Source organism: Hippoglossus hippoglossus, chromosome 4 (assembly GCF_009819705.1).
Source record: "Hippoglossus hippoglossus isolate fHipHip1 chromosome 4, fHipHip1.pri, whole genome shotgun sequence".
In the NCBI taxonomy this organism is placed as follows: Eukaryota; Metazoa; Chordata; class Actinopteri; order Pleuronectiformes; family Pleuronectidae; genus Hippoglossus; species Hippoglossus hippoglossus.
The window spans coordinates 23,644,938-23,671,296 of NC_047154.1; the positions used below are offsets into that span (position 1 = coordinate 23,644,938).

At 41.6% G+C, this 26,359-nt stretch overlaps 1 protein-coding gene across 7 annotated transcripts in view; it reads right to left on the reverse strand.

Moving 5' to 3' along the window:
* Positions 1-26,359, reverse strand: part of atp11b (ATPase phospholipid transporting 11B (putative)) — a 39,603-nt gene that overhangs the window by 1,678 nt on the left and 11,566 nt on the right. The window contains exons 7-32 of one of the 7 annotated variants that reach the window (XR_004613685.1): positions 25,208-25,311; positions 24,441-24,488; positions 23,962-24,026; positions 23,396-23,477; positions 23,159-23,309; positions 22,185-22,382; positions 21,849-22,007; positions 21,446-21,630; positions 20,139-20,207; positions 19,886-19,959; positions 19,561-19,664; positions 18,557-18,738; positions 16,533-16,736; positions 16,282-16,435; positions 15,979-16,081; positions 15,731-15,876; positions 15,395-15,454; positions 15,031-15,158; positions 14,638-14,776; positions 14,056-14,079; positions 12,946-13,011; positions 12,255-12,358; positions 11,701-11,866; positions 10,165-10,250; positions 6,677-6,814; positions 3,577-3,712 (exon numbers count right to left, since the gene is read on the reverse strand). Coding sequence is in view for 5 of the 7 variants with exons in the window: in XM_034583579.1 (XP_034439470.1) it covers positions 3,443-3,712; positions 11,701-11,866; positions 12,255-12,358; positions 12,946-13,011; positions 14,056-14,079; positions 14,638-14,776; positions 15,031-15,158; positions 15,395-15,454; positions 15,731-15,876; positions 15,979-16,081; positions 16,282-16,435; positions 16,533-16,736; positions 18,557-18,738; positions 19,561-19,664; positions 19,886-19,959; positions 20,139-20,207; positions 21,446-21,630; positions 21,849-22,007; positions 22,185-22,382; positions 23,159-23,309; positions 23,396-23,477; positions 23,962-24,026; positions 24,441-24,488; positions 25,208-25,311 (2,985 nt within the window). In the remaining 2 variants the exon portion in view is untranslated. Of the gene's footprint in view, positions 1-3,424; positions 3,713-6,676; positions 6,815-10,164; positions 10,251-11,700; positions 11,867-12,254; positions 12,359-12,945; positions 13,012-14,055; positions 14,080-14,637; positions 14,777-15,030; positions 15,159-15,394; positions 15,455-15,730; positions 15,877-15,978; positions 16,082-16,281; positions 16,436-16,532; positions 16,737-18,556; positions 18,739-19,560; positions 19,665-19,885; positions 19,960-20,138; positions 20,208-21,445; positions 21,631-21,848; positions 22,008-22,184; positions 22,383-23,158; positions 23,310-23,395; positions 23,478-23,961; positions 24,027-24,440; positions 24,489-25,207; positions 25,312-26,359 lie in introns of those variants that run through there. The other 6 variants (XR_004613684.1, XM_034583583.1, XM_034583581.1 and 3 more) reach the window with 6 other exon arrangements.

Genomic DNA, 26,359 nt, shown 5'->3' on the forward strand with positions numbered 1-26,359 from the left:
CTACCGGCGACGAGGTCAACCGGAAACATCTCGGTGCTAAAAACCATCTTCGCTCCGCGGGTTACGACAGAACAACGAGGACATTAGCACGGAAACACTCCTGGGATGAGCCAGTGGGAACGTGAACCCAAGATAAAGAACAGGACGGGCAGGTTTGTGACAAGACGGCGCTCACAGGGGACATTAACAGCACGGGAAGAATTAATGTGGAAGGTCGAGCAACATTATGCAGATTTCAGACACAAAGGGACAAGGACACGGAAAGACAGAGGGGACAGAAAAAAGACTAGTGCAAGAGGACGAGTGTGTGCGGGGGCACAAATACATACAGGTTTACATTGTGTACAAAATACCAAAGGCAACAGCAGCCCCCATGCAACAAGACAGAGTCTGGGCATCCTTGTTTTGTAGCCTGTAGGGGGCGCTACACACCCCGGGTATAAAACAAGCATGCCCTCAAGGTTGGCCTCTTCTCAGAAGCTCGTATAAGGCTTCGGGATCCAGTAGAAAAAGACGAATAGATACATGAAGTAGCAAAAACCGAAGAACTCTCAGATACTACACTTCCCAGCAGCCTCTCTGGTTCAGGATGTGGTCCCCTTGTTTAATGAGGAGGAGGAGGAGGAGGAGGAGGAGGAAGAGGAGCGAGAGATGTCTGACAGGAGCTGAATCTTCATCATTCACTGATTTGACTGTAAAAGGGTCATAGCAGTCAATTTGTTTACTTTCTATTACAAAACAACAAACTGGTTTTGAAGCCGACATTAAGTTTGTTGATTAAATAATCATGAAAGAGGTTTAATAGTTGTTGAATTGTTCAGAGTTTATGTGGATGGATTCCTGCTAATTGAAGCACGTCAAAGGACTCAGCACAATTTGATTTGTTTGGAGACTCAGCTACTGGGATGTGACAAATACACGTGGGAAGGAATATTTAAGAAAACATCTCTGACTCCTCACATCCACGTCTGTTCCTGCTTCGTCGCCCACAAGACACAATTCAGCTGCAGCCAGCATTCAACACTACAACAACAGACCAAGTCAAGCAGCCAGCTACAGTTGGGCTTTGAATAAATATCAGATTAATTCTTTATGGTTTATATAAGTTGTTAATATGCTTGCTATATGTCCCTTCCAGTCACTAAGCGTGTTATATAGGACTGGGTGGATACGTTCCCTCTCCCCTGTGGCAGTTTCCTAGCATTAAGGCCAAACGTGGGAGTCTCACTAATCGCTCTCTGTGGTTTTTTTTTGCTTTCTTAACTGAAACCCAGAGGGTGAAGAAGAGGATGAGGAGGGACACAGGTATATGTGGGTGAGGAGAGGAGGGGGGAGGATGAAAACCAAAGCATTTTACTCATGTTTGTATTTGTCCCTGTGGGAGTATAAATCGACAGTCGTTTGCTCAGATGGAATAATGTAATTGGTCGCGATCAGATGAAGCGTAAGAGGTTTATCATTTGAGCTGCAGCCCAGTAGCTCTGGCACAATTACAGTCAGTCACAATTATACGTCTGAGCGATGAGATTCCTCATACAGCTGTATCCCTCGGACCCGACCGACTGCGATGACACAGTCGTGTGCTCAACCGCAAGAGGTGGCAGGTTGCAGTCCAGAGGGGCTGAAAGGAGGTGGGGGGGGGGGGGGGGGGGGGGGGGGGTAGTGCATCACTTATTTTACCTGCAAGCTATCATAGCCTTCACACACTCTCACACACACACAAATGTATGTGGCCACACCCTCTGGCTGTGCGAGGTCCACTGCAAAACACTTACACACCAAAGAATGCTACATCTTCATTATTGATCTGATCAATAGCGAGTGTCCCAAAGCTGTTTTGGGGGGGGGGGGGGGGGGGGTATTGATTGCTCAGCAGAAAGGGGCTGATCAGGTCAATTAATCAATGACCTCCGCACTCTGGGATTCAGGTAAAAAAAGACGCAACAACACGGAAACTGCCGACGGAGCAGACCCGCAAACTGTGAACTCAGTGCACTCGTCTTTAAAGCTGCACTAGGCAAAAAAATATTTCATGGGGGAAAAAAATAGATAAATCAATGAAGAAAATGAAGTTGTTGATGTTTTCTCATCCTTTATCACAAAGTTGTGCTGCAGCAGAGGAGGAATTTTATCTGCAGCCACTAAGAGTTCACTTTGTGCAGGAGACAGACATCATGTTTTATTGTATTTACCTCTAACTGGCATTTGGGGCTCCCAAAATGCAAAAATTGCTGAGTGCAGCTTAAAAGCTGAGTCACAACAGACTCCCACTTGATATAAAGCACTTTATATCCCTTCAAACACAGGATATAATAGTAGAGATGTGAACACCCACATTTGGTGTTTGGATCAGATACGATTCCAGTAGCTAACCAAAGTCTGGCTCCATCTCAAGTAGTAAAGAAGAATTACAGCACAATGTGGAAGTCAACCTAAAGCTCAGATTAATAATCGACATATAGACGAGGCTGTCATCTGCTAAAGTGCATTACAGATTACACAGTTTTCCTTGAAATCAGGCAAAACTTTGATTTCACGGATGTGTTGAACAGAAACGGGACAAAAACAGGACGACAGATCATAGACGATAAGAACAAAGACACATGGGTTAATAGACAGTGTAATGTCCTAATGTAGGGGCAACACAGACAAGACAGGTTACATACTACAGTGGAATAGAGACCTGTTGAGTAGAGCCCGACAGATATGTCCAATCGGCCGATATTAGCCTATCACAGATATGTCCAATCGGCCGATATTAGCCTATCACAGATATGTCCCACATGAAATCTTTGGGCACGGACAAATGCTGAAAAAACATAAATAAATAAACAATATAGAAAAAATTAATTTATATTTGTAGTCTCCTGCCCTGGGACAGATTAACAGAAAAGATAAAGCACAGAGCAAAGGCTCTGCTACAAATGGACTAATAGCACATCTCCACTGAGTTTCGGACCTCATTGGATGATATAAATATTATCGGCTGATCGGTATCAGAAGTATCGGTCGGGCTCTACTCTTGGTTGCCTTTATATCTCCGTTCTATTGGCCTCAATGAAATGACTGGGACCCGCATTGTCCAAGGCTTTTCCTGCCAAACATCCACATCGGCATGCTACGTACACGGCATGGGCATATAAATCTGTTCAGTCATTGGTCTCTATAGTTTTGGTTACTGATCTTCCCATCGCACTATTCTGTCGGGTTAATAGAACTGTCCCAACACGGACATAGATGGAAATAAGAAACCGAGGATGCAGTTCATCTTGACTTGATCCACACATCTTCAGCCTCCTCCTTCAGCTGATTTCCCAAAGTCCTGTCAAGCCACAACCCTTACACCAGTGTCTAGTCTTTGAGACCCAGTTCCACCACAGCCGTACGCCCCAACCAAATACAAATAGGAACGAGAGAAACTTACAGTTGAGTTGTGGCCACATTATGGGCTACAGCACTCAGCACTGCTGTCCAAATTTTTGAAACCAGGAGGTGGTGGCGGTTCGGTAGGTTTCATAATCATTGTTAGAAGTCGTCGCGGTCCTGCCCACCTGTTGTTGCTGCTGGATGTCGGGCAATGGTTCTCACCGGCCGGGCACTGTCCTGTCATTTGCTCCAGGAAGCGGGCCAGGCGGGAACAGCCGCTATGCCCATGTTGGTAGCAGCACAGGGACTCCACACAGCTGAGGGTCTGCGCGGGGGCTGATAGAGACTGAAAGAAGGTGAAGGGTGTGAAAGGTTGGAGGCAGAAGAAAGGACAGAGGAAGAATTGATGAGAAGCAAAAGAGAAGGAAAGAGGGAGAAGTGACAAAGAGAAGAAGTGAATACCAACATAGTCCCATTCTGACAGGATGATGAGGGTGACGGCAGGATGACGTATCACATGCTGTCACAAGAACAATGATGTACAGAGGAAACATTTCAAACATGCTACACAACGGGGTGACATATGTTGCAAATCAATACATAAATCATAAAACCAACAAACAAATCAATAACAAAACCGCTTTCCTTTTCTCACTGAGAGTTTTTACCTCAGGTTTCAAAACAAAGACCTTCAAGGAAACACAACTCCCACTGTTGCCATATAATTCCATAAACCGTCTTTATTTCCCTGCAGTGGCTCAGCTTGTACCTGCTTAGTATTATTATGTGACTTCAGAGTGCTGCTTTAAAGATGGACCGTCTCTCTGTTGCAAATCTTTCTGCCTGTCACGTCTATGATGGATCACTCACTCTGCGTCCAATCCATAACCCGCAGCACAAACTAACCCTGATCCAAGGCCAGCCGATCACATTCATCGCCAGTGATAACAGCCGAGCTCTTTTTTTCTTTACTACCTTTCCATCAACGTTATATTTTATTAGGTTTTATGTGACACTTAATAATTTAATCTTCGCACAAATTGTATAACTTCATGTCCTGGGACAAAGATCTTAGGATATTCAGCCCGCTTCTGTTTAATTACTGTGTGATAAGAAATAAGACACTGTCGTCATCATCTATCCCGATCTTCTCGATTTCATAATATGTGAAAACCATCGCAAACTATTGTCTGTGCTATTGTAGAAGTTGGCAAGCAGTGGAAAGAAAGGAGCGAGGCCCTGGCAGACAGAGCTGAATGAAGTTGCAGTTTAGAAAAAACGGAGAGATCAGGTGGCGCTGCCGTCCTGAGTCAGCACCCGAGAGAGAGCGACTGGGAGTGAGGGGAAGGAGAAGTTGAAGAGCAGAGAGACGAAGAGGAGACGAAGAGGAGACGAAGAGGAGACAGAGAGTGAGGATACACTCATGTAGTCTGGATCCTGATCAGGACAGGACAATTATAGATTAACCTCAGAGTAAATTTAGTGACCCATCTGGTCCATAAATCAGCTTCCATTTGTACTTTTTGCGATAATCAATTACAGGCATCATTGATTTCTCAAGATCAAAACTTGCAGAGCAGCAGACTCTCTAATTCTCTCTTCATGTCTGTGGGACTGAATGAAAAGTTTGGACTCGGTCAAGTTTTAAAACCTCCAGTTTCTACACTACACTATACATCAGATATTATGATGTGATTCTGTAGGGAAACATTTCTAACTGTTCATATTTTATCATTTGATGGAGCCTCCTCTGATGTTTGGTGGTAGAATGTGCGACAGTTGCTTTGGCTTGTGACGTTGCTGTTTTTACTTTTCTCTGCAGCAGAAATTGGAGACACCGTTGGCATGAAACCAAACTATTGTTTTCCTGGCCTCCAACCGGAAAACCCTGACGGGGCCAAACTGAAAATGAATAGTGCTGGCAGTGTCAGGCGTCTGTAAATGATATTGTGAGTGCATTGTTTTGCTCTTAGATCAGAGCATTGTGTCTTTTAGTCGTTACTAAAAAGCCAAACAAATGTATTCTTATTACTGCACCACAAGATTCACCACTTTAACTTGGCCAGAGCAAGGAGGGAAAACGTGATTACTCCAAACACAGATTCAACCAAACTGCGAACCACAGAAAATAGCTGCGACAACAGCTGAACCACAACCGTGCCCAGATTGTTATGTTTCCTAGACTGATGTTCATTTGTTGTTGAAGTGTCCTCTGTGTTTTGGGTGATAAATGTAGGTTCTAACTCTGATGACCAAACCAACAAACCAAGTACTGAATCAGTCAACACACAGGCAGAGGTCAACAGGGTTCACATTCTGCAGTTTTCAGTGGCAGTCGTGTTAGATTCAGTAAAGTTGCTCATCTGTGTAGATTATGGGGGGGAATCTACTGAATGAGCCACTTCACCACTGCAATGTTTGACAAATTGCCAAACCATGACTGACTGATGATTACAGTTGTCTTGCACAGTGAAGTTTTCCAAGAAACAGATGCCAGAATTCAAGGTTTTGCCATAAACTGAGCAAGGCCTCAGTGAAAGCTGTGGAGCTGACATCGTTCCCTGGCTGATTTATTATAGTAGCTACAGAGTTCGGCTACAACTCATATTCACTGTCATTTTAATTAACACACAACTAAAGGCTGATTAAAGCTCAATATACATATACGGCAACAGACGGAGGCTTCTGTCCGGACTCTGAGTTAATTTTGTGATGAAAAAAGATTGAAAGAAAATAAATAAAGGAACGTATAGAAAATAAAAAATGGATTTCATGAGATTTCAAATACTCACAAGCCTTTGAATGAATGAAACATCATTCCGACATCAATATGGATGAACAATACGAAATGTGTTGGGAATAGATGGCTGAACAGAAGCACGTTGAAGACAATGAACTCAGCATGCCAACAGCATTCTCCCTCTTTAACCCCTGAACCAGTATCTGAGCAGTAAGTAAGAGGTTATAGGGAAAGGATGGGGGGGGGGGATCATGGTTGGTAAAGGGGGGGAAGGGGGTCACACATTTCTGGGTAAGGATTAGATTATCCATGCAAAAGGTAAGGATGGATGGAGTTGACTGTGATTGGTGGGGAAAATGGTTGTTTCATTCAAACAGGAGTTGATGATTGACAGAGACGTACATGAATAATAGTTTTACATATGAAGTAAAGGGGCAGTGTAGGGGGCATTCAGCCATGGGGGGGAAGCAGGTTGTTCTAACAGAGCCTATGTGGTTGAGGCCATATTGCCGGGGCAGTGACGATCACAAGGGGGGGGGCGATGGCAGTGAAATACATGTATGGTACTACCTAGAGGGAGCAGGGGTCTGGGCCGGGGGTAGCAGGGGGAGGATAAGCAGCTAGCAGGTGCCAATTGTCCTCCCCTGGGCTCCGCTGGACTTTAACAGGGTCATATTCTGGGCCGACTGAACCCTCACCCTCTTCCATCTGAGGGACACAAGATGCTCACAGTGAGCCCTGCTGGCTAGTTACACATCTCAACCATCAGGTACACTGTCGGTGGCATCGAAGAAGCAACAAAACCAGTAAAACCAGCCTGCTGACGAACCCATCGCACTGCAAAAAATATCCACTTTAGTCTCATATTCAAATCTTAATAAATCCTAGTCCCCTCTCAGAATTTTTTAAATGCTAATGCATGTATGTCTGGGATGGATTCTTGATTTCAAACATTTGATAGGGGGTTTGAAATCATCTCATTCCACAAACTTTACCTTACAAAACATATTCTTAGGACTCAACAATCACAGTTAAGGTGGATATGATTTTTCAGTGCTGCTTATTTACCAACGAGCAGATTGGTCACTTAGTAAAAGCAAGTGATCAGTCTGTCAGTAGACACGTTTACATGGACACCAATATTTAGATATTAACCCGATTAAGAAGTTAGTCTGACTAAGACAGTGCCATGTCAACAGCATTTTCTAAACTCATAACTCAGAAGCATCATAATCAAAATAACGTCTCATTGAGAATAAGGTCAGTGGTTAGTACTGGTGTCCATTAAACGTAGTCCCCGTCAGTCCAGTAAGCTCAGAAATAGCTGTCATAACCAATGAGCAGAAAGAAGCTGCAGACATCCCAACTGTCTCCAGAGAAAAGGTTCCGTCTATTGCAGATAAAAGCAAATCTATTAGCGTCCGAACCAATCAAGCTGCTGCTGAATCTATCAGAGCCACAAAGTAGATAAACAACAGGGAACCCAGGAGAGTATTCTGGGTTCTTCTGTGATTAATTCCCTCTAATCTAATTAGAAACGAAGGACCGAATTATACTGGAAATCTGCAACAGAATTGAATAATTTGCATTATACAGCACTTTAACATTAAAACACCATTTGAAGCCAGTAAGAGCATCTTGTGTACTTCCACTGATTCAACAAACAAATTAATTACTCCGGTGAAATACCATCTCTTTTGCATTAAGTGTTTTGTTTTGTTCCTGTAATGCAACAGGTTCCTTAGATCTGCAAGTCCACAGCTTGTTTCTGCTCAAAAGGTTTTGTGGGATGGAACCTGCATGTACTGTATATTATTGATAGTTGGAAATATAAACTTAGTTGCCAGATTATTAGGTTCAACAAGTCCTGGAATAAATTCATAATGTTTTGCTTTTGTTAAAACTGTTTCAGGAATTTGTTTGTTTCTTTTTATTTATGAATATGATGTTATATATATTACATGGGAGGATATCTTCCAATGATTCACTTTAGGAGCTGATCAGTCAAAGGTCAAGGGAAACACAAATATGGTCTGAAAAACATGTTTCCAAGATAATATAAATAAACTAATAATTTATGATCATATGGTTAGAATGCATCATCACTTTGATAAAAACGCATAATAAACAACATCAAACTACAAATTAAATGACCATAAAGTTGAGTCAGGTTGAAGGTAAGATTTACAAGATGTATTAGACTGCATTGGTTTTTGCAAGATGTATAAACTGGCAACTAAGTGAAATGTAAACCACTGTAAACAATAGACCTAATAATTCTCTATTGTGCTAGCATATCTCAGCAAGTGCTTCAGAATCATAAAAAGTATCAAGCACAAGGTTCATTCACATGATCTTGGACAATTGAGTATGTGCAAAATTACAACTGTTAAAAAGCATGTACATCAAGACGCTGTCCAAGATCAAGGAATAATTGTAGTCGCCTCGCGTCCCCAGAGACAGCTCACAGTGTTGGTACCATTTCACTTGCAGGCTGTTTATTGTGACGTCTACTACGACAGCACAACATCTTCAAGGCATCATTCCAAAATAACTGCGATAACAACCCAGCTGTCTGTCATGTTTGTAATGGGCCGGCGTCATGCTGCTGTGCCCCGACACGTCGAGTCTGTCATGCAGCTGCAGTGTTGTTATCAGACTTCTTCTGTCAGTCAGTTGAAACCATGCAGGGGAACAACTCTGAGCTAAGTAGGGTTTCCTCAAGTGGTGAAACCAGTCTGAGGGTGAACAGCTGGGCACACGTCAAGAAGATGGACCATGCTATAGATACAGGGGGGGGGGGGGGGGGTTTGATGGGCTGCACCATGCGACTGATGTCCCTTTAACATGCCAGACTCAGACTGTGGTTGTATGAGTCCACTAACTGATGGTCAGGAGCTGGGGCTGACCAGGTGCTCGGATTTGGGACGAATGCAGATGCAGGACGTCAGAGTCAGAACAGCGCCTCTTAAATCATGATCCAAAAGCCCAAATACAGTCCCTGCACGACACAACTGTATAATACTGTATCGTGAGTTCCAGGGGAGCAATCAAAATTAAGCACGGGAGGATTCCCACTCATTCACCTGTTTGTTCATGCAGTGGAGGGAGTGATGACAGTTCCATGCTGAAGCAGGCGGGAGGTCTGATGGTGGATTAAAGTGCAAGACATGCAGCGGCTGAAATGCTTTAAGTCACATTCTCCTGCATCGTCTCTAACCCCCAAAAGGACCCAAACATCTTTACTCCCCAATCACGGAGAATGCTGATTGGCTTGTCCAGGGCATGCGCTCACAGACACGAGACAATAAGGTGGAGCTCCGACACAGTAGCAGCGCTGCCAGTGTCAGAAACAGGACTAAGTACGACCAAATCAATCCAGACCTGGGAGGAAGAACATCTCACTTGTGTATGAATGATGATAAACAGGAGTGCTAGTTCCATAAAGCAATGCTTCTACATTTTAGGATTGTTGGTATGGCTGGAATTTAGACTGTATATATATATGACATTAAAACATAATATGGTTTGTGTAGAATAATCATATTTAATTACAGCAAGTGTTAACATGTAGTGTAACACATCACTGAATAGTAGAAATTAAAACCACAAATAACGGCATCAAATTACTGATTTTTACAAATTTTAAAGCATTATTGTAAAATGTGTCTAATTAAAATATGAAAAACTATAAAGTTTATAAAGTTTTTGTTTCCAGCTCTGAAAATGAAAGGATTTAAAGCTTTTCTTTATTATAGATATGATGTAAATGTCTTTACTAAGTGTTTTTCTAGAAATGATTAATTGATTAATTAAGACAATAACTTTTTTTTCAAACTAATAGAAGAGAAACTGAACTGTTCTATCCTCAACGCAGGGGAGAAGGAGAAGCCAGTGTTGATGGGTAACTATTCACACAAACCTATTCTGATTCATGCCAGAATCTAATAACATAGAAGGATTGATTATGAATAAAGCACTCTGTGGATACTTGGATACTTGGATGGATTTTTAGATAAATATTAAGCCCAGGGCTGGATCAGTCTCATCTCCTCTACCTAATTTTGCCCAGCTGGCTCTTGGTTCTGGAAAGAGGCTGCAGAGCGATGAAGTCGTCTCCTATTGCCACGCGGTTGGAATACATCTACACCGGGAGCGTACACAGGAGGAAGAACACACACAGACACGCAGAGAGGTTAGAGATCAAGCTCTCACACACAGTTCATTCGACCACACACTTAGAATCACACACACACACAAAAAGACAAAACTGGACAAAGTTTAGAGCAGAAACAACAAACACCACATTTGTTTTCTGAGAAACAAGAGGAGTTTTGTAAAATAGGACGTGACTAGTCTCCAGCTGGATAAATCAGTACAATAACAGCGTGGGTCGGCTGAAAGGTGACCATGCAAACTGCGTCTGAGGTGAGTCATGTGGCGTCCGTGAGGAACCATGCTGTTTGTGTAGAGAAGTGGATTACTCGTGACCACAGAGGCTGAGAAAACAAGGAGCTGTTTCACCGATACGAGTCGAGAACTTGAGCTACCGTGACATTTTACTTTGTTTTCTCCCTCCGGGCTTTTGTCATCTCACATGATATATTATTTCCATTATTGTGACGCAAGTAGGAATAAGTATTAAATCCAACACTGTGCACGGAACACATATTTAATAACGGACTGTGTTTGGACCTTGCTGCCATTTACTTCTGAGCCCGGGTCTGCAGATCTTACAGAGAAACCCAAACCTATAGAAATGGCTTTTTAACATTTCTCACCTATAACTCTAGCTGGACCTAATTGGACCTATTGATTTTAATTAATTTCAATTGATAGATTATAGAAAAAGAACATGACTCCATATGGGTTGACTATGTGCAGGATGTCATTTAACTATATCTAGTCCTCAAGTGCTCTCACTTAATTCTTTAGTGACAATAAAACAAACAATTGATACATTTTTCTGAATAAAATCACATTCAGATCCTCCTGTGCCACAACTACTTTCTTCTCATTCCACTATGACATTTGCCTGATGCTTGATTTCTGTTCTATATACCTGTTACCATTCTGTCCCACTTCTTTCTCTGATCCTGTCATTCTTTGACTTTCAGCCGTCTGTATAAAATGAATTTACCTTGAATTTAATCTTGGCTACAGTCACTTAGCCATAGTTGGATAAAACAATGCAGATATAGGTCTGTGAGTGGATCCTACTCACCTATTCAAAATGTTTTGGAGCACAGCGATAAGCAAACACAACGTTGGAGATAAACTAAACATCTGCTGTTCTCAGAGAAGCTGCAGCAGAGTGATAACCCTGGAAAAATATGGGAGTAACATAGCAGTAGACAGAAAAAAACGTATTTCACTGTACTAACACAGTGATTTGAGAGCTGCTGTGGCCAAGAGGGACTTTCTGGAGTCCGGCCAGAAGGGTGCAACACAAATCTTATAGAATCTCAGCCAATTTGAAAGACGATCCTTTCCTTTTCCTTTTTTTCTTTAAACCAAAGACAGAACAATCCATTTTAGAAGAATGAATGGATCTGATCGCACCTTCTACTTTCTCCCATTGATCCCCGTGTTACCTGACTCTTCTGCGTGCTGGTGGGCTGCAGATGTCTGTAAAAAACCCTCTTCACCACATCAGGGAAGAGGCAAGTTATGACAATGATGATGATGGCGAACCAGGCGGAACCGCTGGAGAGCAGCTGCACGAATACAAAGTACATGTCCTGGGTGTGGAGGAACGGCCTGGAGGGGAGGGAAAGAAAGAGTTGTTACCCTTGGTCTGTCTGAAAGGGACAGAGACAGTCTGGCTAAAGTTAGCACCAGGTCTTAGACTATACGGGTGGGCAGACATGGGCGGCTTAGGGACATCACATAATTAAGGACCCGTTGAGATGTCATACCACACATATTAATTATGGTCCTTTTCTATCAGGATGGCTCCTGCTGGTCTGAGAGCCGACTGGACTGGGTAGAGTACTTAAGACGGATGTGAACTTCTGCAGAATCACTTTATAGGTGTATGGAGGGTGAATGTAGAATCTAAGTGGGGCAGATATACCATGGCAAACAATTTTCTTTGAATTCTAAAGCAGTGCTTTGTACAACGACAAAGATTTTGAACTGTTCTTACCAGATGATTCCTCCGTAGAAGAGAGAGAAGATGAAGTAGAAGGCAATCGAACCCCAGGTCACAAAATGGTTCATCCACGTCCAGAAATGAGTCTCTATAGCAAGCTGTCATCAAACAGACACACACACACACACACAAACAGATGAGATGGAGAAACGTAAGACACCAAAAAAAGTATATACATCTGCCTCAGTGCTGTAAAAAAGACCTTGACCTCAACCTGTGACAAATAATTTTCTCCTATTAATGGCCACTGACATCATTCTAATACCTCACAACATAGTGTAATTCATATTGGCACCGTAGCACGAATGTGTCTCTATGGACCTTGACATGATACCTGACGGTTTGCTAATGTTCACACAATCCATAATTTTTAAGTGCATTTAGTTAAGTGGCAAAATTACCCCAAAACACAGAAGCCTTCTAAGGAAGATGCAACTCATGGAGTAACCCTAACACTTTAAAAGGTAGAGGGTTTCAAGTTCTCTGAATCCTGAGATAAATATTAAGGTCTTTAGTTTGCTTTGACTCATTTTTGTCTATGTTGTTCTGTGCTGTTCTCAGTTTGCTGTAAACAACTGACACTTCAGTGTAAAATCCAAGTCAGCACCAGATGATGTCAGTAAAAGAAAACGTAATGAATAAAAGAACAGGCTGTGTTGTTGTGAAAGCCTGAGATTAAACTTACCTTTAATGTGACAGTGATGACCATAACCGTAAAGACCAGCGTTCCAAATGTCCAGTTTCCAAACATCTATGAACAAACATTACAGTCAACATTACTAAACAGTGAAATAGTGCCTATGTTGACTTACATACATACATATTACCATAACCAAAGAAGTGGTAATATATTGATATGATAACATATCCTAACATGTGGTGTTGTACTGCTTCTACAGGATAAGAACCAAAGTTAACAAGATGTTTGGTATAACGGTGCCTATAATGAGTCCCTGCCCTCCCACTGTGTCACTGCCACTGGAAGCTCCACTTCATATGAGAATCACTCGACTTGGTGTTTAAGAGCTGGGGGGGGGGATTGTTTCTGTTGTCATCCAATTCAAGACACTGCTGGAGTCACAGCTCTGAAAACTAATAGTGAGTAATGTGAGTGACTAACAGAGAGAAACTCAGGGCGGTAAGACAACAGCTCTGGGCCCTTTAATGGAAAGTGTTCAAGCTGTAGTTCATTTATATCATAAGTTAAAAAGTCCAAGTCTTTTACAAACTATCATCCCTGTTTCCATTTGTTTATTTATCCATCTGTTGATCCTTGAACCATCACAGCTGTTAAAACCACTCGTGAGGCCCTGGTGTCACTTTTCATTAACCTTTCACCTCATGCAGTCTTTTATATTTCAAACATATGTACTGGCCGTGGTTATTCTAAAAAGTCATAAATATTACAATATATAATCAAGTTGGTTGATGCAGCAGGGTGGGAAACAAATTCTCTCTGCATCTGTCGGCCCATGAGATAAATCTAGAATATATAATTGCACATGAAACTATAAAAACAATATTTTGTGATGATGAATGTATGTGTGAATGCGTATGACTTGTTACAGTCTGTGGAAAATGAACGGAAACCTGATCATATACTTGAGCCTGACTAATTTATTGGTGGACTAATGAAAAATCATAAATATTAAATAATTGCCATAAAACTCCTCATCTCAATGTTTCAAAAATGAAAAACTGAATCTTTTTTGTATTAGACAGCAACACATCTTCCTGATAAGTCTCATTTAACCCCCCAAGGAGACATGCATTCAGCTGTAGAGCAGACTCTTACCAACTGCCTGTTAGCTCGCAAGATCTGAAGACATGCACAGCGTGAAGGCAGAAGGAAAAAAAGAGTAATCAACAAAAGATAGAGGAAAATAACCAGAGAGAGAGAGACAGAGAGCAATATGAGTGCTTGCTGAAATACCAAACTTTAGACAAGATATGCAGTGGGAAAGGAAAGAGAAGAAAACTGATTTTGTGAAGAACCAGAGACACAGAAGATATGACAAGAAGAAAGGGTCAAATTACAAGAAATTGCTTAGTAACAAGTGAGTGACAAACATGCGCTATTTAAGAGGCTGTTAAATACAGAGACGGAATGAGGGAGGGGAGAGTAAGTAACTGCAGAGGAACCAGCAGGCAACAAGTACCATCAATAATTCATCATAACATGCACACAAACGTTATCTTGCTTTTCTTTACTGCCTGTCATGTTTGCCCTCAAGCAACATTTCCCTAGTATGGTTTTGAAAAGATCTTCTCAGCGGGGATTCCGACAGAATAAAAACCATGCAGTACATCTTCTCTCTCTCTCACTCACACACACACACACACACACACACACACACACACACACACACACACAGACCTGTCCGTTGCCCATAAGCGTGGTGTCTTCTCCCATCAGTATGTACGATCCAAAGAAGAAGATGAAGGCGTGACAGAAGCCCAACAAAGTCCAGTACAGGAAGGTCCGAAAAGACAGCAGAGCGTTTTTGCTTATGTCCCTGTAGGATGTAAAAACATTATACTTTACTTTAGAGGACTGAGTAACAGTTCAGTGTAACACTTTACTATTAAGATGGGTAAGTTGTTAATAATTTACAGAATGATTCAGAAAACATTTCATAACATGTAAATCAAACATTACGTACATGGCAACAAACTCAAACTACTTGATCTAAATTAAATGTTGCTCGAAATCTCTCTCAGCCACCTTTGCTAAAGTAGCTTCCCACAAACGCTCGATCAACAGGCTTACCTGTACAGGCCAGGTTTGTTCTGCAGGACGTGTGGATGGACCAGCTGTTCAAACAGGCTGAACACCAGTATGGGCAGCGAGGTGAAGCAGATGTTGTACAGTGTCAGATACACACTGTCGTACAGAGTCTGGGATGACGAGACAACATGTCACTCAACACAAGCTTATCAACTTTATCCACAGCTCATCGAACCAAACATGATAGGCAGGGATGTTGAAGAGCCAGATATATTATACGAATCAAAATATAATTGTGGCAATATACTTTCTGTGTGGATCTGTGCTGTTTTTCAGGTATTTTTATCCCAAGATGAGACAAAACAAACAAAACATAATGAAAAAGGTGAGACATAAAGTTACTTACTTGTTGTGAAAACAAACAGAAGAACTGGTATAAAAACTGCGGCGTAATAAAACACACATTCTAGAAAAGAGAGACACAGAAAGAAATGTTATATGAGTTGCAGTGAAGGAGACGTGATTAAACACAATCTTGATAAAGGCTCATCTAAAACATTTTCTATAAATAAGAACATAAATACAAAATAAAAACGTTTGTTTGCTGGTATTTGCATCAGTATCTGAATCTACTGCTATCAAGTCTAAGGAATACTCACAAGCTAAGAATGATCACAGAATCTTGTACTCAGTTGAGGCATGTATTTGAATTAATAAATCAAAATTCAAAACTTTCACTTACCTTGTAGAAAAAGTACTGTACAAGCGTAGCTATTCGAATGTAGTAGAAGTGACCGTGGACCAGCAGTAGTTTAGCCAGGAACCTAAACCTGGCAATTGCATAGTCACTGTTTCTCACGGCCTGACGACCCTCCTTCCCCATGATACCTGGAGGAGACACACACAGACATGTTAGAGAAGAAAGAGCAGTATGTAAGTTGAGTGTGACACCATTGTGTGTGTGTGTGTGTGTGTGTGTTGAGTTGTTACCTATGCCCACGTGGGCTTCCTGTATCATACTGACATCATTAGCTCCATCTCCAATAGCTAAGGTGATGGGTTTCTCCGGAGATGTTTTGAAAAGACGTACCACCTGGACAGAAAACAGTAATACTGATTTCTGGATTGAGTTTCAGAGCAAACACAGAGCAAGAATAGAAACTTTGACTTTACTAAAACAATGACAGTTTGTGATTTAGCTCATGTCAGAATATTGTCAAAATCGAAAGATTCATTACTCTCCAAAAGTAAGTTTTGTTGAGGTGAGTGGTGTGAGCGGCAAAGCACTGGTACCTTTGCTTTCTGTAGTGGGGCCATGCGGCAGCACAACACCGCTGAACAGTTTTTACACACTTCCATAAAGAGCTTCTCATGCTCCCTCAATGCTAAAGAGAGACTGGCTCCATCCACGACCAGCCCGTGCTGTATGACATGGTCCTCCTTTATCCTGAGAACATACAGAACAAGTCAGAAAAATTAATTAATCAAATGATTGGTATCCAGAGTCTATTCTATATATCTCAGAAGGAGGATCACACGCTCACCTCCTGGCCAGTATGCGGAGCTGCTCGGCACACTCGTTGTCTGAGCGCTGCTGCAGAAGCTCCAGGATGTTCATGGTTCGGTGGAAGTGACCACAGGACAGGCTGACACTGACCGCTGTTTCATGTTTGTCCCCTGTCAGCACCCATACTTTGATCCCCGCCAGCCGCAAAGCCTCAATGGTCTCCTGCACTTTGTCTTGGAGTCTGAGGGACACGAGGAGGAGAGAGAATAAACTCCATGTGCATGTTTGATATATTGTACAGTACAAAAACATTCAAGTGATTCCTTTATAAGATTAAACCAGGTCAACTCTCAGGTGATATGAACCTAAAGGATATTTAGTTTTGTACTTGTGGGTGAGGTGACATTCAGACCTGGTGTTTTTGTTGCTTAGCGCTTAATGTGGTCACACCCTGGAGGCTTGTTAGTAAACTAGAGCGCTCGTAATTCAACAAGACTAATTAGATGAATGTAGGGTGCATTTTCCCTGAAGCTTCTTTTATTGGACAGGTTAAGTCTGAGTGTGGACAAACAGGTTTTGAGGAAACCAAGCAACAAATAAACAAACAAATATGGTTTGACAAATAGGAAGTTGAACAGACGTCTTAAACAGCAAAATATAAAACTAAAGGATCGAAGCATCCATGACCTTTTTCTCTGTCTGTTATTTACAGCATCTCTTAGAGCCTGACCGATTTGTTGGCTGGCCGATAAAATGAATACGATATAATATTACCATGACTATCAGGTTTTTTTTTCTGGACTAAAAAAGAGAGAAGGAATTCCTGGTGTTGTCTTCCATAATAGATGAGATCCTCTGATTGTGACCATATGTGCCTGAGGAGGAATTCATCCCAGATAGAAAAACAGATCAGCAGAGAGGAGAGAGAGAGGGGGGGGGGAGCGAGAGAGGATGGGGTGGGCTGGGGGGCAGAGATATAAATGGAGTGGGAGAAGCGCGAGGCTTATGCGAGGAGCAGATGGTGAGCGGATGCAAACACATATCAACATTCATTTCCAGAGAGGCTCAGCGAGGTGGCGTCTCCATCTCCCCGCAGACTGTACGTTGGTCCACTGTTAGATTCTCCCTCCCACTGTTGAGCTGTCTGTTCCTAGCACTGTGTTATCTACTGTTTTATAAAGCACTACTTTTTCTATTTGGGACTTTCTGCTTTGGCATTTATTAAAAACAGAAATAACTTGGTTGGGTATCAGCCCTTTAGTTTTGTGGCTGCAATGAGCTGTAGGTCTCATTCTAAGCACATTGAAAAGTGCACTTACAGCTTAAAGAGTAAAACATGTTAGTACTGTATAAGAGAAACAGTTGTTAAAAGTAACAATGTGGATTTAAACCATACGCTTTACCCAGTGGCAATAGGATATTTACTAATTGCCAGTTGCAACACATGATATAAAAACATATATTACATCATGCTGTATGTTGGGGAGTTAAAGTGGCTTTCACATCATAGTAAATCACATGTATTATAATTGGCTTTACTTTAATGGAATAGTTTGATGGTTTATTCAATTTCCTGAGACTATGTGATCGATACCACTAATAGCCAGCAGGTGATTAGCTTAGCATAAAGACTCAAAATGGGGGAAACAGCAAACCTGAATCTGTCTTAATATATTTAAACAGTACCTCTAAACAGTGCTCATTAATAAACATGTCATGTCTGACATTATATGGAAGGTGAATATCTTTTTACATTTCATTTAGCTGAATCTTTGCTTCTGGACAAATCCCAGGTAGCCAATTCCACCAATTCCACTTTTTATCATAAACTAACACAAGCACATGCTGGCTCCAGCTTCCTATTGAGCGTACTGACATCAGTCACAGAACCGAGGCACAGACACCACAGTGTTTGTCCTGTTTGTCTGTAATGCTGCCAGTTTGGAAGACACTGACAGGTTGACAAGCGTTTTTCCATTGTATTGATTTGTGAATGTAACAAAATCAAGTATCAAGGGCAACAATAATATCATAATCGTGCGATTATGTAAATGTTCATACTTGTCCTCCACCCCTGTTGCTCCCAGGACCTGCAGGTCTTTCTCGATGTAGCTGAAGGCCTCCTGAAGTCTCTCCTCCCTCTGCTGCAGAGCAGTGCGGGCGCCATTCAGTCGCCTGTCCAAATCGATGTACTCCTCTGGGCTGAAGTGACGACATGCGACCACCAGGGTCCGCAAACCTTTCTGCGGTCGGAGGAGGGGGGTGAGGGATGGGAAGAGAAAAACAAGAGATATGAGAGAGCATGTAAGACGAGATATAATGACAACAAAAGATAAAATAAAGATAAATATTAAAGGAAAAGTTCATGTGGAAAGGAACAGTAGGTCAAGAGGATATGGGAAAGGAATATGAATAAATGAGAAATAACAGAAAAACAAATTATCAAAGCTTGGCTTTAAATCAGGGAACCGGCCTGAGGGGTCAACGACCACAAATCAACCCAGACCAGAGCACCGACTCCTGGGTACTGATGTCGGATTACATGATGTGGGGGCCAGATACGCCTGTTTCTGTTTGTGAGTGTGTGTGTGTGGCTGTTGTAGTGAAGAATTTACAGTCTAATGGGAACAGAGAACGACAGAGCCAGAAGTAATTACTACAATGTTGTCAAATGTCAGGCCTACACATGAACACGCACAAAAGAACGTGTGCTTGAGGAAATATTTTCAGAGTCAAATATTTGAATTATTCATCATAATATTCAGACATTCTCTGACGTGTTTAGTTGAGTAAACAGTTTGTTCAATCAATGTGACTCCAGTTCATCAGCACATTCACAGAAAGTCATATTTAATGCTTCACAGTAAAATAAATGAGCAGCTGCTGGATGATGGTTTTATGTTTTGTTATTGATTTTATGATGTTCGATCTAATAAACTGATGGATTTGGAATTATTTGCTGACCAATAACCACTGAATAGAAATTAGTAATCAAACGATGAAGAAAGACTCTCAGACACAAGAAGTGCATTTCAATTAAAAACCAAAAACAAATGACTCCTCACCAGTGCAAACTCATCAACGTGCAGTCTCGTCTTCTCTATCTCACCACTGGTGCTGAAAGGCAAGATGGCGGACTCTGCTCCCTTGGTAAACAGCACTTGACCTCCTTAAAAGTCAGGACATGCAAAAAAAAAAAAAAACATGCTTATATTCATATATAATATGTAATATGTATATATTCAACCATATTATCAAACTGCACTTGCTATATTCCGTAAATTATATCAGTGAGTGGAAATTTGTGAGGTAGGTTGGATAAAAATTGTCTTTTGAATGCACTAGATCTACCATTTCCAAAAAGTGCAGAGAGGTAGAACATAGTGTTACCTGAGGGAGTCTGGAGTATGACGCTCATCCTCCTGCGATCAGCATCAAACTCTAACACGTGGAGCAGTTTGTACCTGAGTGAACAAAGACAGCATTTTTGGACTGAGCAGTTATGCACTTAAATAACTGAACACAAGAAGGGTAACTTTAAGACATATGAACAAAGGATACCAAGAAAATAAGTTTCACTTCACAGCCAACAATAATATTTTGAGTATTTGTGATATTTGGAGAAACTCAGGGTGAGACGTACTTCTCTAACTTGCCAAATGTTTTGATTTCCAGGGTGTCTCCGCTGCTGCCACTGAAGGCCACTCCGATTCTGGGAAAAAGGAGGACAGAAGTTATTGATTAAAATTCTCTGGAGAACGAAGACTTTGACCTTCAAGTTATCAGAAATATGAGCCTTTGAAAAACAAAAAACTGTAACTTTCATCCATTGCCCTTCCTCAGGCCATTCAATCATCAATCTTTCTCAGTTTATGTCATGTGCTCAGACTGTAGGACAAAGGTGGTGAATCCTAATAAAACTCAGGTGAACCAATAGAAAACCAAGCCTCCAAACAAGGCAATACAATCTAGGACCTTGTTGTTGAAATGTGCCAGCCCAGAAAACGTTCCAACATATTCAGTCTGATCATGGTTGTGTATTCTGAGGTCAGGGCTCCGACTGTGTCGCCTTTTGCTTTATATCATCACGGATGCTCTGTGGTTCAGTGGAGCACGGAGCCGCAGGGTCATGGGTGCAGTCCCTAACCGCTCAACATAATTTTATTTAATGGTTCGAAAAACTGCATTGACAAGAATTACTGACTTGATGCACCATTAAAATCTTGACACATCAGTCTGAGAATTTAAGATGGGTGCTACACAGCCACATTTCCTAATCATCAATTCTCCACGGTTTTCTGCAGAGATGGAGGAGTTTTTCATTTCTTCTCCAGCTTCTACAACGACCCGTTTTGCACAGGTATAGTAGAATCTCTAATTTTTCAACCACCCCCTTGACATCAAGTTGCTGCCTGTGCTGGATTTCTGGGAGCAATAAAATAAGTGAGTGAGGAAAAAGTCCCACTTTTCATTTAGCCAGCACTCCGACCTCCACAAGGATTTTAATGTCCCTCAGCAGCTGACAGTCAGGAGAGGTAGAGCGGCACGTAGACTTTAACCTTACGTCTACAGCCAGGATTTATATAAATGCAATTAAAATGCCTATATATTGTGACAGGTAATTTCTGGCCCCAATAAAGCCGTAATTCCTCTATTATACCAATAGTAGCCTGAGACTAAAAACACTGGACACTTTCAACTCAAACTTTACAAATAGTTTTACCACGTTTTGTTACTATACTCGACATCCTCACATAGACAATAAAGCCTGAAATTACCTGTGTTGTAACAATCACACATATTTTAGATTTGGTAAAACTACAAGCTCTTCCTTTATTGGTACCTTTGGTCAATGTCAGCTCTCATCTATTACCATATTTCTAGGTTCTAAATTAGATTTCGACATGTGTATTATTTACAAAAGAAGAGAAGTCTGTCATGAGGCCTCACCTCTTCGCTGCCTCTACTAAAGCTTTCTCGTCTGGGGAAGAGGCATAGTACTCCATGTGATTCGAAGAGAAACCGTTTGTGTGGGAGAACGGGTCTCCTCCAACCAGGCAGTCGGGTTGGTCGTAGCTGATGTGAACCGTGTGACACAATGCCACCGCCTGGAGAAATAACAATTCCTCACCGATCTGTCAGGAGAGAAGACAGGGAAAGATGAGAGAGGAAGAAACATCTTGGGTGATGACCTTTCGCAGTTCTAAGTCTTAGCTGCACAAGTGTGTTAGTCTAATTATCTATAACTGAGTATATAACAAGCCAAAGGAATGAGTGAGCTTGTTTGATACTGTGTGTCTTTGTGTGTCTGCCAAGAGAAAATGCATGTAATGTGTGTATGTATGAGAGTTACCAGGTGAGGCATAGAACCATCCGGTGAATCGTCAGTCATTCCCTCTGGAACCAGTTTGCCGTTAACCTCCCGGTACTTTGTTCCATTAATGGAACACTCACGGAAATGCATCTCGTTTTCTGTTAGCGTACCCGTCTTATCGGTAAAAACATATTCCACCTGGAAGACAGAAACACACAATAGTGCACATGTAGGTTAGGTACGACTGAAGGAGAGGCAGAGATGTTGTAAATAATAAACAAACGCCAGAATTATCAATTAATCATATCGGTTCTTAGACTTTTGCTGTGTGTGTGAGTGTGTTTGAGTGTGTGTGTGTGTACTTCTTCTCCATACCTGCCCCAGCTCCTCATTGAGGTCAGAGGTGTTGACCTGAGCTTTCTGGTCAGTTTCCTCGTGGTAAAGGTCCAAATCCCACCCAATGAAAAAGGAGCCCAGGAACTTCTGCATCTCCACGGTAACGTAGAGTGAGATGGGGATGATGAAGTTGTAGAGGACCAAAAATGCCAAGAAGTCCGAGATGAACTTTAAGATCTAAAGGAGACAGGAGAGAATCACGTTTTTATTAGGATGACACACAAGAGCAGTGAAACTTAAACTTGACAATTGTAAACAGGGTGTGTTGTCTCAAACTATAAGAGGTAATAGTGAGACAGCAAAATAAATGTGCTTAATGCACATCTATTTCACACTAATGGTGCGTCAGCTCTAATCCTTTTAAATTAAAGCAGCCTGAGTATCACCAGCTATGCATAAGTGATAATAAGATGTGTGACCTGGAGTAATGAAAGTGTATGAGATAAAGTAATTGGTAAAAGGTTTAGACTGGAACAGGGTCAGCGTGACACTAAATCTAAAAACACAGCCATTGTTTTATTGCAGTTATTCGGCTCTGTCTCCAGGGAGCAGGATGTCCAGTTTACAACTTAGATTCTTTTTGTCTCTCTGTCTTAATACATAGAGGCTGCTGACTGATTGGTGTTGGCAGGCAGGCTGATGGGCGAGCACACTTGTCCTGTGGCGGGCACTTCCTCTATTATGCCTAGTCACAAATTCTTGAAACACCAACCTCCGATTGTGTGTATACAAGAGGATTCAGACCATTGTACATCTTTATATCTTCACTAGCTTCATTTAAGTATATCCGCAGGTGACAAAAAGCCGAAAGATGAAAGTGGATGAAGGTAAAAAAAAACATAATGTCGAATATCTCACTTCCTCCTGTCTCTGCCGCTGATAGCCTGCAGTACTTACAAGAAACAAATCAATAAGAATGTGTTGAGCTGCTGCTTATTTCAAAGCGGACTAACCGGACTGCTGTTTTTCTCTTGTTCAGTCTTTTGGTTGTAGAAGGGCTCGTCCCACTTGTCCTCGGCCTGCCAGGCATACTTCAGGATGGTGCTGAGGACCGCCTCGAACAGCAGGATGCCCAGGTAGATGATTAGGAAGGTATTCATGGACCTGACACAGGGAATTATGTTAAGTGGAATGTTTTATTAAGTATATTCGGAAGCAGGAACTTGAGAGGCAACAGAAAAAGTGCTTACTTCTCCACTGCAGAGCGCTTCTGGGACTTGCACTTATAGTTGAGGGCCATCTTGGACTCCATCCCTGTGTAAACCGCCACACCTACAACAGCACAGTTGGTTTGTGAGACCATGGTCTATTGATAATGCGGATAAGACATCAAAATTCTCCATGTGTGCCTGGTAGATCCTTGGCTCTAGTTTCCCATGCCAAGCAATTACAACAACAGCATACACTATCTTACATTACAGTCAAACCCTTTTAATATCCAGTCCACGAGCACAGTCTTCAGTTAACATAATCTGACTTCAGCCATATGATAATGAGCAGCCTGCCCTTCCCATAATGTCCACAGAGCTCGGCCTTGTTTGTGTCTCAGTAAACAAAGCTGCATCAGCCTGTTCTCATGCCTCCAATCTCCACTGGAGGTAATTCACAAGCAATTTGTTCTCCAGCAACTATATTTTGTCTTTCTTCCTCTTTCTCAGGTCAACTTGAAACTTCCCATTGCAGCAAACAGATTAACTTCATAGCTGCTTCCTTCTCAGTTGAATCATTTATTGTGCTTCTCACTGTACCGACTCACCAAAAATCTCTTTGGTATTTTTCAACCTGGCCCCTCGCAGCAGCAAATTCTCCGGACCTAGAGGTCTGACATAAAAGCAAACATAAAAATATATAAATACAGGCAAAGACAGATGTGGTTATATGACTCTGGTACTAACAAGACCTTGATACAAACAGTGCATGAGGCTCATACATATTTTGTAAACATAATTAATCATTCACATTTCATTATGCATTCTGCGAAATAACTCTCTTTTGAGTCAATGGGGATTTTGTAACATTATCCAGGGACAAAAAATCTTGGTCCTCTTCTAAAAGCCTGGAAAGTGTATTAAAAAACAAATCCACATGTTTTATCCTTCACTACTGTCCCAATAAATTAGTTTTTTGTAGGTTTACAATATTTCAGCACCCTGTATTATCCTGTTCTGAATGTCTTTAGTTCCTCTTCCACATTTATAATTATTAGTTCAACCAGCTGGATAAATCTGATCTCACCTGACAATCTCCTCCCCGTGCTCTGTCACCGTGATCCGACCAACAAACCTGGAAAAGACCAAAGGAATTTAGGTTGAGTGGACTGAGAGAAGCAGTAAGAAACAGATGTGTGCGCACGCACACGCAGAGGAAGAAATCATGTACATTCATGAAATGATTGGAAAGGCTTTCACAGGCTCAGCAATAACCTGGTTAATGTAAAGTCTGTATTTATATACAGCCGGTCAGAAATCACATTTCTCCATTAGTCAGATTCTGACAGGCATGAGATTAATGTCTCTGCAGCCTGTGTAGTTTTACTGAGCATGTGGACTGACAGAGAACGAGCTCTGTGGGGATCAGCTTTTCTGTAACTGTGAGAGTGAATCAATGTTAACAAAAAGTAATAATGTTAAACAAAGGAAACAGGCAGATTCAGGGCTGATACTTTCGGCTTCAGCTGGATTTCATTTTGAAAACAATGATGCATTACAGCATGTACTGATCTTCCTTTTCATCCTACTGCAACTCTGCCACAGAGACACTCGCCCTCTCAGCACACATGTTATTCACCCATAAGAAATGAGGTCTAGTGAATATAATGGATGCTAAATTAAATATGTAAAATTAACTATCTATATTTACAGCTTAAAATCAATACATTTTCAACCAAAAATAAAAAAGATTAAAACACAGAAATCTAACTATAGCAGTGTTGTAATGTTGTAATATTGGTTTAGCTGGGAGTGCTTTGTGTGAGGGTGTGGCTACAGGCAGGGGCGGTTTACCTGTACAGGTCAGCTTCTGGCTGTTGACACTCCACCACAGCCTGCAGAGACTCCAGCCGGGACACTGACTGACACACGGATGTCTCCGCCACAGAGTAGTGGGTCTACAAACACACACACACACACACACACACACACACACACACACACACACACACACACACACACACACACACACACACACACACACACACACACACACACACACACACACACACACACACACACACACACACACACACACACACACACACACACACAACACATGAGGACAGTTAATGGTCCAGAAAGATACTGTAAATGTGATTCTTTCAATTATTTTTAAAGCTCAGAAAGGTCTGGCCCCCAGCTTTATTATAGAGCCACTCAATTCCTATGCTCCAGGCCATAATCTAAGATCTTACAAACAAACACTTGCTGTTGGCTCAGCAACTCCTTGTCTGAGGAGACTAGACTTGGAGGCAACTTTACCTGTTTTTAAACATTGCATAAAATATATTTTTATAGGAAAGTTTTTTAACATCTGATATTTATGTTATCATGTACTTGTGCTATAGAAATAAAACTTTCACTACGGTATTAAGTGTTACCTAAAGAAACATTGTCCATTTGAGTTGTTAGCTCTCTAACACCCAAGTCTGCAACCACTTTCCAGAACAGATATCTACAGATATGTGATCCAGTGATACTGACGCTGCAGTATTTTGACAGTCTGTGTTAAGATACTCCTAAAGGAAAGGTACTACTGCAGTATGACTGCAGTACACAGAAGGCAAACAGCTGCAGTGGAGATGAGATAGAGACCTATGAATATCTCAAAGGGCTGCATATACTGTACAAACACATTACTACACCAAAACAACAACCCCCCTAATTTGTATAAATAAACTGTAACAGAAGCAGCAGGAAATGGTTAGAGAGACAATTAAGCTAAATAGCCTCTGGCAAGACTGGGAGGTGAGGAAGAGAGGGAAGAGGAGAGGGTATAAGAGAGTTTAGCACTGACATATGTTTTGCTGACAGAGGTCTGCCAACTCCATCTTCTGACCAATTAAAGACTAATTCTCAATATATGCAAACAGTGAGTCTCAATAAGGCTCTCTCTGCTTAAAGCTTCAATATGAGGCCTTGTGTTTCAGGACCATCAGTACG